This window comes from Motacilla alba, chromosome 3 (assembly GCF_015832195.1).
Source record: "Motacilla alba alba isolate MOTALB_02 chromosome 3, Motacilla_alba_V1.0_pri, whole genome shotgun sequence".
NCBI lineage: Eukaryota > Metazoa > Chordata > Aves > Passeriformes > Motacillidae > Motacilla > Motacilla alba.
Window position 1 is genome coordinate 34,475,049 of NC_052018.1, and position 13,800 is coordinate 34,488,848.

The 13,800-nt window shown below is 39.0% G+C and overlaps 1 protein-coding gene across 1 annotated transcript in view; it reads right to left on the reverse strand.

Moving 5' to 3' along the window:
* Positions 1-13,800, reverse strand: part of ME1 (malic enzyme 1) — a 154,805-nt gene that overhangs the window by 28,620 nt on the left and 112,385 nt on the right. Inside the window, exon 7 of the mRNA XM_038132126.1 lies at positions 7,674-7,783. Coding sequence (XP_037988054.1) covers positions 7,674-7,783 — 110 coding nt within the window. The remainder of the gene's footprint in view (positions 1-7,673; positions 7,784-13,800) is intronic.

A 13,800-nucleotide genomic window follows, 5' to 3' on the forward strand; every position in this document is an offset into this window, starting at 1 on the left:
TTTGTGTGTTGAAGGCTGGGTTTGAATCTGTGGTTTGTAGGTAGTTTCAAGAATGGTTACTTTTTCAAAAATGAAAGGTAATGCTTAATAAAATTTAAGAACACATTTTAAAGTTAGAAAGTCACTTTTTGAAGTAAATCCACTTAAAGAGTTAAAAAACATGTGTCTTCAGAATTATGTTTGTTACGTGCTTTTGATTATGACTTTAAATTTCAATCATCAGAAATACAGGACACCTTGTTCTCAGCCCACTTAATGATTAGACCATACAAATTTGGCATTTTTTACTTCTTTAGTCATTTTTATTACTTGTTCTGTCCGTGATTTCTAAATAAAAAATCTTAAAAATGGTTCCTCTGAGGCATGGCTTTGGGAACAATAACCACCAGGCTGAGACACTTCCACCCCACAGTCTCCAAGAACTAGCTTGTTTCTTTCCCAGATGAAATTAAGTCTTCCTCTGGCAAGTGCCAAGCTGGCAAAGACCAAAAACGGCAAAAAAGAGAAGTCAGAGTGTGCTCTCAGTTTCCCTTGGTACTCTACCAAACAATCCTCATAACCAGCAAGAAAAAAAATCCCATGGTCTCGGTCGATGCCAAATTCTTTCTCCTATTTTGTTTTACACAGCTGTGCTTGCAGGGGAGGAGGAGGAGGGAGCCTACATAACACAGCTTATTCCTAGGACTATCAATCTGGTCTCCTGAAAAGGAAAGCTGAGCTGGAGCACTGTAAGATCCCTGTTTTCCTTGAAGTTGTGGTCACTACAGCACCCTGCCCCCATCAGAGGAGTTTTCAGAGAGCCATGAAAGCTGCTCTTCAAGCAGCTTTGTGGTGACAGAGTCAAAATGAAACACCAGAGATTTATAACGAATGGGAATGCTGGGATACCACTTATCTTCATGGCTGATGTACTGTTGCTAAGCTTGTTAGCCAGGAAAATGGACTGTCATTAACTATTACCAGTCGGGATATTTTTACAAACTTTGTCACTACATGATCTTCTGCTTTAAGGAAAAATAGAGGATATATGAAATATAAATAAAATCCTGCACTGAATATCAATACATTTTGCATTGAATATTTGCATAGGATGTGAGCTACTGTTACCTGTCTGTTCATCATGAGGGTGATTCAGAACAAAGTTTATAATAGCAATAGATAAAAGCTTTAATATGACATTTCTCTCAAATCACGATTTGCAAAGAATTGCTCTAAAAAGAGTGTTTAGAAGCATTCCACACCAATTTTATTCAGCCTTTTGACTCTGAAAGGAATAATAACCCAGTTTATTAGATTACTGAACCCACTATCACTGCTGCTGGCAGTGGCTGTCATCACTCCTCGTCAGCAGCTTCCCTTATTCCTTCCCACTGAAGGGGGGCACCGGCAGCCTGAATAGCAGATCTGTTTAACCGGAACTGCTCTGACTAACGCCATGACCTTACATTTCACCCTGAATACTGGCTCGAGTTTTTGAAATTAATCAAAATGCAATTCACATTCACCTGCCAAGGCAGATGCAAAACCACTTTTTGTGGACATCAGGAGGCACAAACAGAATTTTGTCGCTTTTCTGACTGTCATCGCTGTAGGAAGGGGAGAATCGGCTTGGCGAGAGCACAGGCCAAAATCCCTTTTGTGCAGGATAAGATAGACATTGTTTAAGGATAAGATTTTGAAAGCCCATTCTATTCTCCACAGATTTCTAGAAGATTAATCAAAGCAAATTTAACAAAGGATATTTTCCTAAAACAGTGTCAACTCCTGCAACAGCAAACATTTCATTACAGTTTTCTAGGCAGGTAAGTCATGTCTTGTATAAACACAATAGATGTGAAATATCAAGGTACACTATTCTATTCCAAGTCTTCATTTTCTGTGCAAGATTCTTTAGCCTTATTACAGTAAACTGCACAACTGAGCATGAATATGTTAAAGGAAATCCACAGCCTTTTGGGGTTGACACACTATAATGCTTGGGAGCACAGACTACCTTTTCAGCAGATATAACTGAACAAAATAAATGGGGGGAAAAGCCCCAAAATGTAAGGAATAAGAACTTAATTTATATTGGATGTAATTTAATTTAAATTAGTGAGAAAGGGCTTATTGCACTGAAGCCTTTGTCCGTTATTCAAAGTTTCCAAAAGTAAAACTTGTAATCAAGTTAGTATTTCCTTTATGTAATTTTACCTATCTCATTTTAAAAAGCTAGCAAACAATAAGAGGGGAGAACTTTCTGCAGCACATCCAAAACCCTGAGATATTCATTCTAGACTAAAAGATTAGGAAATGGTAAAAGTAAAATTCATATTTCTCAATACACAGCATAATAGAAATCACATGTTAATACTGCCAGCCATCCAAATAGCACTTCATATTGTGCCAGGGAAAAAAATCCATTCCCATCTCCTACACTTACAGGGAAAAAAGAAGAGCAAAGATCCTACGGAAAAGGTGAGATCTCAGTTGCTAGTGAGGCAAATGCTACAGCTGTGGGTAGTTGAAAAGGCCCCTTTTAAGAGATGGGAGCTCCTTCTTCTTGCCATGAATGGGCTTCTCAAAGCTGCACGTGCACACTGCCCTGCTCTGCAGCAGGCAGTGAAAAGAGGGGAGAAGTGGTAGGCAAGAAGAAATGTAGCCTGTGTAAAACACCAACCATGTGGCATATTTGGAAAAGGATACAGAGTCCCAGCAGCACAGGATGGCTGAGGCTGGGAGGGCATTTAGTGCAGCTCCCTGCTCAAGCAAGCAGGGCCACCTGGAGCTGGCTGCCCCAGAACATGGGGAGAATGGATTTCTTTTCTAAACCCATAATGAGCAAAAAGAGACACAGAGGAATACTTGTACATACATGAGCTTGTGTATACACGTGGAAAATTACACAAAAGCTACAGTAGGGTATTTACTTGAAAACATACTGATTTCAACGTAAATTTAACACTGAGTAACAAAGAGGTGATATCCTGAATATACAAAAAAAATATACTTCACATAACTCTATAGCATACATCTTAATAGGATTTTTTAAAACTATTTTATGTTTTAAATTATTTCATTTTAAAAATATCAGCATGTTTCACTTGAAAACCAATGTCTCTGAAAGTAAAGCACGTGTCTGTGAAAGAAGTTTTCTACAGTTTGCATATCTTATCAGAATTTGAGATATATGATATAAATACTTGAGCTATTATATGTCATTCCACTCTGCATTTTTCAAAATCCTGATCAAAGAAACAACTGGAAGCCCCATGCCCATCACAACCATAACAACAAATCTGAAATCTTCTCTACAATTTGATTTCAAGAACTGAAATTTCCAGGTACCAAATCTATATATTTTTATATTAATGTTAAAAGAATTGAATCTTAAAAAGGATGTTTGTAACACAGAAATTGTGATTTCTGAGAATGGCATTAACTTAACATTGAATTGGTGACAACATAACTTCCAGCTATAATTTTCCTAGTTATTCAAATGGCAGTCTGCTGAAGACTTAACATATATTTTAAATAAAATCAAAATGCAAAATGAAATAATTATATTAAGTTATATGTGGTTTACATTTTTTACTTTACGTCTCTTTCTTTTCATAAAATGTTGATGCAATCAAACAACACAGCTGTTCAAAAGGAATGACATCCGAGGTCATGATGGATACTGAAGTTAATTCCAATCCAGCGCAATCTCTCCATGTAAATATTTTTATTGGCATAAAATACAGGCCCTGTGTCCATTGTGGGGGAAAGCACTACAATTGTGGGCACAGTGAAGCTACAAGAACTGTAACTCCAGTATTACAGAGCAGAGAAACACTTATTTTATGTAGATTGTGTTATAGTACAGAAGTTTGTCATTGTCCATTGAGACAATTTTTAAGTACAGAGGGGGGGAAATGATCAAAAGAAGTCCAATAATTGAAATAATTGACCTACATAGAGGCAGCAAGGCTAGAAAAATTTATGTCACTATTTGAAATGTATCCATGTCAGCAGCGACTGCAACCAGTGACCACATGATAAGCACCAAAAGACACACAGAAAAAATGCACATCTCTTAAGACATGCAAACATGCCTTAAGCCACTGACTGTGCCCAAGTAACAAAAACTCCTCCAAGAGACTCACCAAAGTCAAAAGGGGTGTGGAAAGGGAGCACTATGGCACCCTGGGTTTGTGAAGGGCAGGAAGGTTTGGCCCAAGCCAATCAAACCCACAAGCAGGATTTCAGCACTGCCTTGTACCTAGGACTTTGGTTTTAGCAGATCTTAAGAGACTTGTTCAACCTCCCTGCAGCAGGCAAGGAAATTGGTTCATTTCTTTCAGGAAATTTTTTAACTGTGAATCCCAAGCCTGCTTCCTTCAAGGGCAGTCACACAGAGAACATCTCTCACCCCGAGAAACAGCTTTGTTTGGCAACACAGGTCCCATGGGTCCATTCCCAGGAAGGCGTTGGAAAGAAAAAAACCATCACATATCATATCTTTTAGAAAATTCCACCCTTTCCTTATGACATCTCCTTCCTAAATATATTGGAGATGAGCAAAGCTAGCAATCTGACCTAATTCTAAATGTTGTTAAGTTTGACATTACAAAATTAATTCATATTTCTCCCATATGGGAAATTATGATCAAAACCCCCCCCCCCCTCAGTTTTGGAAAAGGTTCTCTAATAGCTAAAACCAGATAAAAATATTTGTTTTAAACCAAAGGCTTTCTCTGATTTTCATTTCCAATAATCTGTCTCAGTATTTCAGAGAGAGAGGAAAAAAAAGCATCAAGCTGATTTGTGGTTAGAAAAAACAGATAGGAATCCAAGGGAAAAAGTGAATATCTTCTCCCTAAGGAAACATTGCTATTGTGTTTGTAAGAAGATATTTTGAAAATACAGATATGGAGAAATTATTATAATTTCAGAGGGAAGAAATTCACCACCTATCCAAAACCAAAGATGCTTTCTAAAATGCTAAAGTGCAAAGAATTTTATTATTCCAATACAGATTATACCATTTGGTCACAATCCTGTTCACCTTTTTCTCAATTCCTTGTGTAGGGAGAGGTAATGTAGAAAAAGTTACAAAGCCTTCTCCAGAGTAAATGATGTGACCATACTGTAGCAGGGATTGAGACTGTTTCCAGAAATTCTTAAATATGTCTATAGGTGATCCTTAATGGTCAGTCTTTAGTGGTTTTCTGTGACCAGTTGATTACAAGTTTTGGCAGACTTCTTCCAAATGTTCTGCAATCATCAGTTAGGGGCAGGCTGACCCTGAGCTAAGAAAGGGCAACTGCATTTGTCCAAGTCAGTACTTGCAGATGGGTATATGCAGCTTGCCATGTTTTCTTTATCTATTTTAGTGTCTGTCAGGAATCAGGATCATATATTAGGGTACTTTTTAGACTTGAGATACTGAAAGGTCCTCATTGCATCACTAAGATATAGGGATCTTTCCTCTATAGAGAAAGAAATCCTCAAGCCTTTCTATGAAAGATCTGAAACATTTCTTTTGATCTTAAAGTAGCTTTCTCTTGAAAAATATTAGTACTAGGAGAAACTGTGTTTAAAATACCATGTAAGCACTATCTTCAGAAGATGATGGCAAATTAGATGCAGTGTTGTGTTTCTTTACTTTTATTGGCCTGGCACTACTTGTCAGCTTTTGCTGTGGAAAATACAACTTGCATACAGAGAAGCCACTCTTTCAAGTAGCCTGGAAAAAGTAATGCTATTTATAATCTGAAAATCTCAAAGGATTGATAAAGAAGTTAGCACCATCCATTCTCAATATAGTTGCTAGGTGAAAGATCCTTAGGGTTTATAAAGCTGGAAGAGGAAGAGTGATGAAAGATCAATGGGCTGTTACTCTACTTCCACATTACAGGAGAAGATGACATGCTATGAAAAAAAAAGTTACTGAAGGTAACTGCGAGGATATGATGACAGATGACAGAGACCAGAAATAAATGCATCCACTTTCACCTCTTGGAAGCTACACAGATATTAAGGATGGAGATCACCCAAAAGTCATAGGCATTGTTTGTGAAAATATCAAAGGCCCCATAAGCACAAATTAGATTGCAGAAAATGAATAAATTAAAAGACTGCACATGGCTTCACTTCTAAGAAAGGCCGACAGCCACTACAGCAGCTGAGACAAAAGCCAAAGGCATACCTTCCAGCACTTCCAAATGTCAAGACACCTCCTTCCAAGGTGCAGCAGAGAAAATGAAGTGGTTTGAAAATGCAAATACACAAAAGGCCTCATCAAGTAAGTTTACCCATAGTTGGTACACTTTTGCTGAAAAACTCCTGTTTCTCTGAAACCACATTCTGCTTGACTCTCTTTCTGATTCGGATTAAGGACCTTCATCGTGCAAGGAAAGGGAATTCCCTGTGGGAACCAGGCCTCTAAACAACCAGGGAAACTTCCAGATGCTGTTTGGCCTGCTATAATGAAGTGCTGTAGCCATGGCTACACTCAGACCCTTCAGGGTAGGAAGCGCCATGCTTCTTACAAAAGGAAACGACATTTTGTAATTAGTTTATTTCCCATCTGGAAGGTTGTCCTCCATAATCTGTTTCAGATGCAGAAGTAGAACTCAACCAGGCTTATAACAGGAACAAGGTTCATGTGGACAGTCAAATCCCTAACACCAGAAAGACAAGGACTATTTGAATCCACTGCCATGCACTGAGTCATTGAAATATGACCTAGGTCCCAAGCATGACTCAACAGGAACTTCTGGAAAACTCTAGCTCCTAATAGTTGGCTTAAAGTGTCACTGAATGCCATGAGAAACGAAGACAGGTTAACTTCCATTTTTTGATGTGTCACTGCTGAAACCTTCATATACCCAAGGAAACATCCAGAGAGGCACCTGGATACCCAGGGCCCTCTCTGGATACCTCTCTCCAGCAGCTCATCTGACTTCAGACTCCTCTCAAGGATGGAAGCCACTGCCCTAGAGAAAGTTATTTTCCTGACCAGATATAAGGCAACCCAAGAAGTAGCACACTCCACTTCAGCCCTACTTGTCTGTCTTCTTGGGAGGGAGGGACAAGATGCCTGTTTAGATTGAGCACTGGGGAATCCCCCTTGTTGACATTTCCCACCCTAGATATTTTCTTTTTTCCAGCTCATTCCACAAATAATTCAGATGGGAAAAAGAGAGTCAAGGGGATCATTTCAGTCTAAAACTGAGTGAGACCATGAGGAAAATTACATTAATATTTAACTGAGTTGTCAGCTTAAGAACTGAAAAGCAGTTTGACATTTATCAATCCAGTTGCATGCAGGAACAGTGGAGCAGTTGTCACTGAAGTGACAAAAAAACACCAAAAAATTACAGTCCAGGTTTGAGCTTTGACATTTGCTCAAAGAAGTCAGTAATTTATATGGGGAAAGCCATTCACATATTAAACTACTAAAAAAACCCCAAACCTAAAGAGCAAACATCTAAATAAAGTGTGAGGCGTAAATGAGAGATGAAAAGTTAAGAGCAAATGCAGCTCACCAAAAATTCATGCTGAGGAAACCCAAGGCAAAATGTGACCTGTACATCTATAAATATCACAATAAAGTTGATAGATTTTTTTTTTTCCCCTCTGGAAATTAAGACTTATTTTTCTGGCTTGTGGGAACAACAGTGAAAAGAAGAGGAAAAGTTTGTTACCTTGAATGTCATCATTGAAAGTGCAATACTTGTTACGGTACTTATGCAGGAGGCGGAATGCATTGGCATTAGCAAAATCCTCAAACTGAATGAGGCAGTTCATGCCATATCTAGAAAAACAAGAAAGTATGCATTATGTTAAAAAAGTTTCAAAATTATACATTAAAATGCTAGTAACATTTGTGGTCAGATTCTGAATGCCAGTATAATGTGAATCATACAACTCTCAACATGCTTCTGTTATATTTGTTATCTTTACATATCATATCATACAGATTATTTAGAAGGCATAATCATACTACTAATAGTATTTACTCAGTTCTAAGTTATGAACAGAAGATCAGTGGAAAAGGCATTCACCCTCTGCAGACATCTCAACAGAAGTCTCCACTGAACAGTTACCTAGTGAACAAAAAAAGGTCCCTCCCAACACAAACCACACTATAATTCTGTGGTTGTTTTGTTGTTTTGTTTTTTTTTTTTTTTAATATGGAATCTCAAGACTCCTGGCACTAGATTTGTATGTGCATACCTAATAAGTCAACAATTGCCCTGCTGTGCTAGTAAGGTTAGTCCTAAAATGAAAGTTAGTAAGAAGTTAAATTAAATTAATATTACCACTACAGATCATGGAATGGTTTGGATTGGGAAGGACCTTAATGATCATCTTGTTCCAATTCCCTGCCACGGGCAGGGAAATCTTTCACTAGACCAGGTTTCTCAGACCTTCATCCAGCCTTGTCTTGAACACTTCCAGGGACAGGGCATCCAGAGATTCTCTGGGCAACCTGTTCCAGTGCCTCACCACTCTCAGAGAAAAGGATTACTTCCCAGTATCTAACCTAATCCTACTTTCAGTCTGAGGCCGTTCCTCCCTATCCTGTCACTACATGCTCTTGTAAATATCCCCCAGTCCTTATATTTTCAGTAGTACTGTCTCTGGATTCTTTGCATACCAGTCACATATGGCATTTTCAATTACTTTCTTACAATAAATGCAAAAAAAAAAAAAAATCCACAAAGCAATGAAAATATATCTACAAAAACTACATAAAGACTGGATTCAAGCTCACAGACTTTTGCAAGAGGGCAAGGTCTCAGCAGCACAATCTCAATTCTGATTGAGCTAAAAGAGGCTTTTCTTATTTGCTAACAGCACAAAGGCATGAGAGACAGTCAAGCTGTCAATTCATGGTTCATCCAGAAAAGCAATACATACATATAGTGAGCAGTTCAGAGTAAATACATTAACTGAGTTTTTCTTTAAACCATGCATGTGTTTGGCAACCACATTAAGCAAAGCTATCAGTACTTTAAAAAAACCCAGAAATTCCTGTGACTAAACTCATTTCCATGGAAAACACATATTTACAGCCATATTACAATTAGCCAAATCTATGGGGATTCCACTGGCAAGAATGGTAATCCTTACTGAAATAAATACATCTTCAGGTTTGATGGAAAAACCTGGACTTCTTCAGTAGTAATGACAGGCAACTGTTAAAAAGAAAATTTGGCAAGTCCAGTACTGTAAATCACAACTGAGTTCAAATAAAAACCCAGAGCTAATTTCTAATTAATTTAAATTTCTATCCTGCTTCAGTTTCTGACATAAATTTCCGTGACTCCAACTGTAGCAGTTGACAGTTGCATAATAATATGAAACTAATGAGATTATCACTCTGGAATCCTGGAGCTTGGTTATATGTGTTTCTTGGATGTCATTAGGCTGGTCTGTTTCTTTATTTTACCATATATAACATTCCATTTACTCATCCTCATTTTATTTTTCTCTGTTTTCTTATCCATTACCTTTGTAGACAAAGACCAAAACTCCTTTTAATATAACTGAGTTATATTAAAAGAGCGTCCCTGTAGAAAATAATCATCCTATACTGGACACACTATCCATATGAATTCTCTGAGCCAGACACCATGGCTGTTTAATTGAAATGGAAAAAAATGCAGGCAGTGTAACTCTAGGCCTCTGAGATTATGGCATCATAGCAGAAAAATTTCTATGCAGCATTCTTCTGCACGTGTAACACCTGAGATCCAGGTAAAAACATGAGACTTCAGTGCTGCACACAACCAGCAGTACCTCATAAGACTTGTGAATTTTGAGGTCTATGTTCCCAAAAAAGTGACAAGAAAATTATGCACTATTTCTCTGCTTGGAGTATTCTTGTCCTCAAAAGCACTAACAGATGAGACATACAGATGAGTTAATACAAAATAATTAATATCAGGCATTCCAGAATGAATATGGAATAGCAATAATGAATTGGCTACAAATGTGCCACACAGTTCTGGAAGTGGTGACCACACCAAAAGAGCCATCAATTCTTCTATGACCTCCACATCTTCCTATAACAATCATTTAAAGCAGAAAGTTGAGCCAAAACCTAAACCAATATTTTCCCCCCTGTATGACTCTGCAATAACCTTCCACCCTTCTCACACTCTGATGAACAGTTTGGTTTCAGTGGTTTGTGCACTATAAAGGGTAACTGCTTGAATCAACCCTTGTGGAAGCAGAACATGTCCTCTCTGTTTGCACCTCACACCCTGCAGTCTTTGCAAATTTTTGGCTTGGATCTGCACCTCTTTACAGGTGGGTAGGGAACACAAATGACTGCAAGAAGAGAAGGGAACCAAGCCCTTTGGTGCATGTCCATGTGCAGTCATCAAACCCTGCTGTGCCTTTCAAATCACTCGAATTCCAGCAGCTGTAGGCCGCTACAGTTCTGTGAATCATCTTATCTTTCAAACATTATGAAAAGAGAAAACAAAGTCTTCAGCTATCCTAAAATTTGACCATCTAAACATCTTCCATCAATACTAGATATAGCACAAACTGACCTCACTGCTCACTGAACTTACTCCAATGATACAGAGTGCCTGATCAGGCAGGTCCAGACACCAGTAATAGATGTGCTACAAACAAAAGCATCACATTTTAAAACCACCATTCAGTGACTGTGGTTGACTACTAAAAGGGAGCATGTTAAAATACAGCAACTTCAGGCATGTCAAGAAGATGAGGAGACAAAATTAGAAGTAATTGTTATGACAGAAAACTCTGTAAGAGGTAACTTTTATTTTAAAAGTAGTGGACTACCTATTTAATATGATAGTGTGAAAGAATAGAGTGTACTGCTTATTTAAGTAAATAAACTTAATAGTCATACACCTTAGGACAATTTTATTATATTTTCTTTGAAATTTGAAGACATTCAGATCCCCAACATAAACAAAAAACATTTTATTTTGAATATGTCACCAGCAGCAGAGTTCCTGAAGCAAGCAGACATTTTATTCAGTTACAATGCTGCACAAATGGGAGTGGGAGTGTTGATCTGCAGAAAGGCTCTGCAGAGAGATCTGGATAGGCTGGGTCTACAAGCCAACACAGCAGTATGAAGTTCAACACGACGAAGTGTCACGTCTTATACTTAGGTCACAACCACCCCATGCAGGGCTACAGGCTGGGGGAAAAGCAGCTGGAAAGCTGCTTAGCAGAAAAAAACATGGGGATACCAGTTGACAGTGGCTGAACATGAGCCAGCATGTGCTCAGGTAGCCAGGAAGGCTGATGGCATCCTGGCCTGTATCAGCAATATTGTTGCCAGCAGGGCCAGGGCAGTGATTGTTTCCCTGTGCTTGGCACTGGTGGGGCTGTACCTCAAGTGCTGTGCCCAGTTCTGAGCCACTCAAGTCAGGAAGGACATTGAGGTGCTGGAGGGAGTCCAGAAAAGGGCAATGAAATTGGTAAAGAGACTGGAACACAACTCTTGTGAGGAGCAATTGAGGGAGCTGGGGTTCTTTAGCCTAGAAAATGGAGACTCATGGGTGACCTTATCACTCTCTACAACCAGCCACAAGAAAGTGAAAGTTGTACCCAGGCTGGGGTCGGCGTCTTCTCCCAGGCAAACAACGACAAGACAAGAGGACACAGACTCAAGCTGCTCCAGGGAGGTTGGACATTAGGACGATTTTTTCACAGAAAGGGTGGTTAGACATTGGAATGGGCTGCCCAGGGAGGTGGTGGAACCACCATCCCTGAAGGTGTTTAAGCAGAGACTGGATGTGGCACTTAGTGCCATGGTCTAATTGATGTGGCAGTGTTTGGGCATGGGTTAGGCTTGATCTCAGAGGTCTTTTCCAACCTAACTGACTCTGTGATATGATTCACATAAAATATATCATGCCTAATGGCTTGCTCAAACCAGAGCCAACAGTTCTGTAGCTATCACTGCTTTTTACCCAGGGTTTCACAGGGGATAACTGGGGATATGGAGGAATATGTAACCAACATGAATGCTCATATTGAAAGGTGGTACAAATAAATGGAAGAAAGAACCTATCCAGTGGGCAGCAACTGTCTTAACCAGAAGAAATTATGAGATCTAGTTTTACGCTGTCAAAACTAAAAAAACAAAACAAAACAAACAAAAAAACCCACAAAAAAAACCAAAACAAAAACAACAAAAAAATAAACTAATAAAAAAAAAAAAAAACCAACTTGCAGACATTCCTCCTCAGTGTGCAACCATAACAAATGCACTAATGAATTCTTTAATATTTTTGTGCTCTGGAAAACACTTCTCTGATAGCAATAGCTTGGCTTGAGTCTCACCTAGGACTGATGGACTTTTGCAAGCAAGTGTTTTGTAGCTGTGAATTCCTCTCTTCTGGCTGTTAAGGATGTGTCACTGCAGTAGCTGATTAAACAAATATAAATTGTCTCTAGACTAAAGTGATAATCCAGATCACTGTTTCCCCTTGTAAATCCTGTTTTGTCACCCACGCCTTTCTGTGGACTTGGATTTTAGATTCCTGCTCCAAGTCACACAGGCAGTCTGAATCAGGATCCAACTGGATAGAAGTTCAAAGCCGTATTTCCTTTGTTTTGTTATGAAGAGAAAATGCAGACGAGAGGTGGCAAGCATGCAACATCATATTTGTCATCAAGTATGGGAGGCAAATGCTGCACAATGGATTAAAATGAACCATTCCACTGAATAACATGTGGTTGCCAAAAAACGTCTCCAATTCTTTTCCCAATTTATTTTTTGTGACAGTCTTAGCTAAGTTTCCCCTATTTATAAGTAAATTTATATTCAGTTGTCTATGACAACAATGCTAATGTTCCAAATAATTCTATGGAGTATAACTTTATGTAACAGGCTGGAGAAAAATGTCCACAGCTCTATAACCATCCCAAATATACAGTACAAGTATTTTGGCAACTCAATGCTCTCAAGACCTCAACAAGGAAAACCCTCAAGAATCTGGCTTTTGGTGACAGTGGGAGCTATAAAAGTCTGGGCATAATTTTGAATTCAAACCATATGATCAGTAAAATCCATGCTTACTTCTACAGCTAAGAAGGTTTTCTGGATGTATATTTGGATCATTTGTTTTTACTGCCAGCCATTGTTTTGGAAACCTTCCTAAAGGAAGAAGTGGTAGCTTTTTAGGTTTTTAGAGCTTCCAAACTCCTATTTGACTATTTTTTCTTTTGGTTCATACATGTCTGGAACAGAAAAAGCCTTAGAAACCATCAGAACTGGTTGCTGCCCCCCATTCCTAAGAAGGAGCAAACCAAAATGATAGCAACATTGGCGCTGTGTTCCTTGCCTTGTGCGTCATGCAGCTGCCCTGCCAGCCAGAACCATTTATAGTCCACCAGGACAATGTGGAAATTATCTCCTTCCTCCCTGCTCCAAATGCTGTAAGCTTGCTCATTACCATATATCCCACTGCTGAATGCAGATTTAAAGCATAAAGAACACTGCTACAAACTCCTCTTTGTGCCAGGGTTTGCCTGGATGCCTCCCTCCTAACAACTCTTCGAACCAGAGTGCCTTCTCCTCCTCCTCCTCTCCTCCAAGCTATCTTTAAGTTCATTTCACAAGGCAATGAAAAAGCTGCAATGAGGTCATACATCCATCCCAGCTCCTCTTCCGCTGCAACTGCAACCCGCTGCTTAAATTCAATGCAATTGAATGAGGGGGTTAGAGTTTTGCACAATAAATGCTACATATATATTCTGTGGAAAAGGTGGCCCAGATGAGATACCCTCCAGCAAGCACCCCAGCCCCTCTGCAGCAGATGGTACTAC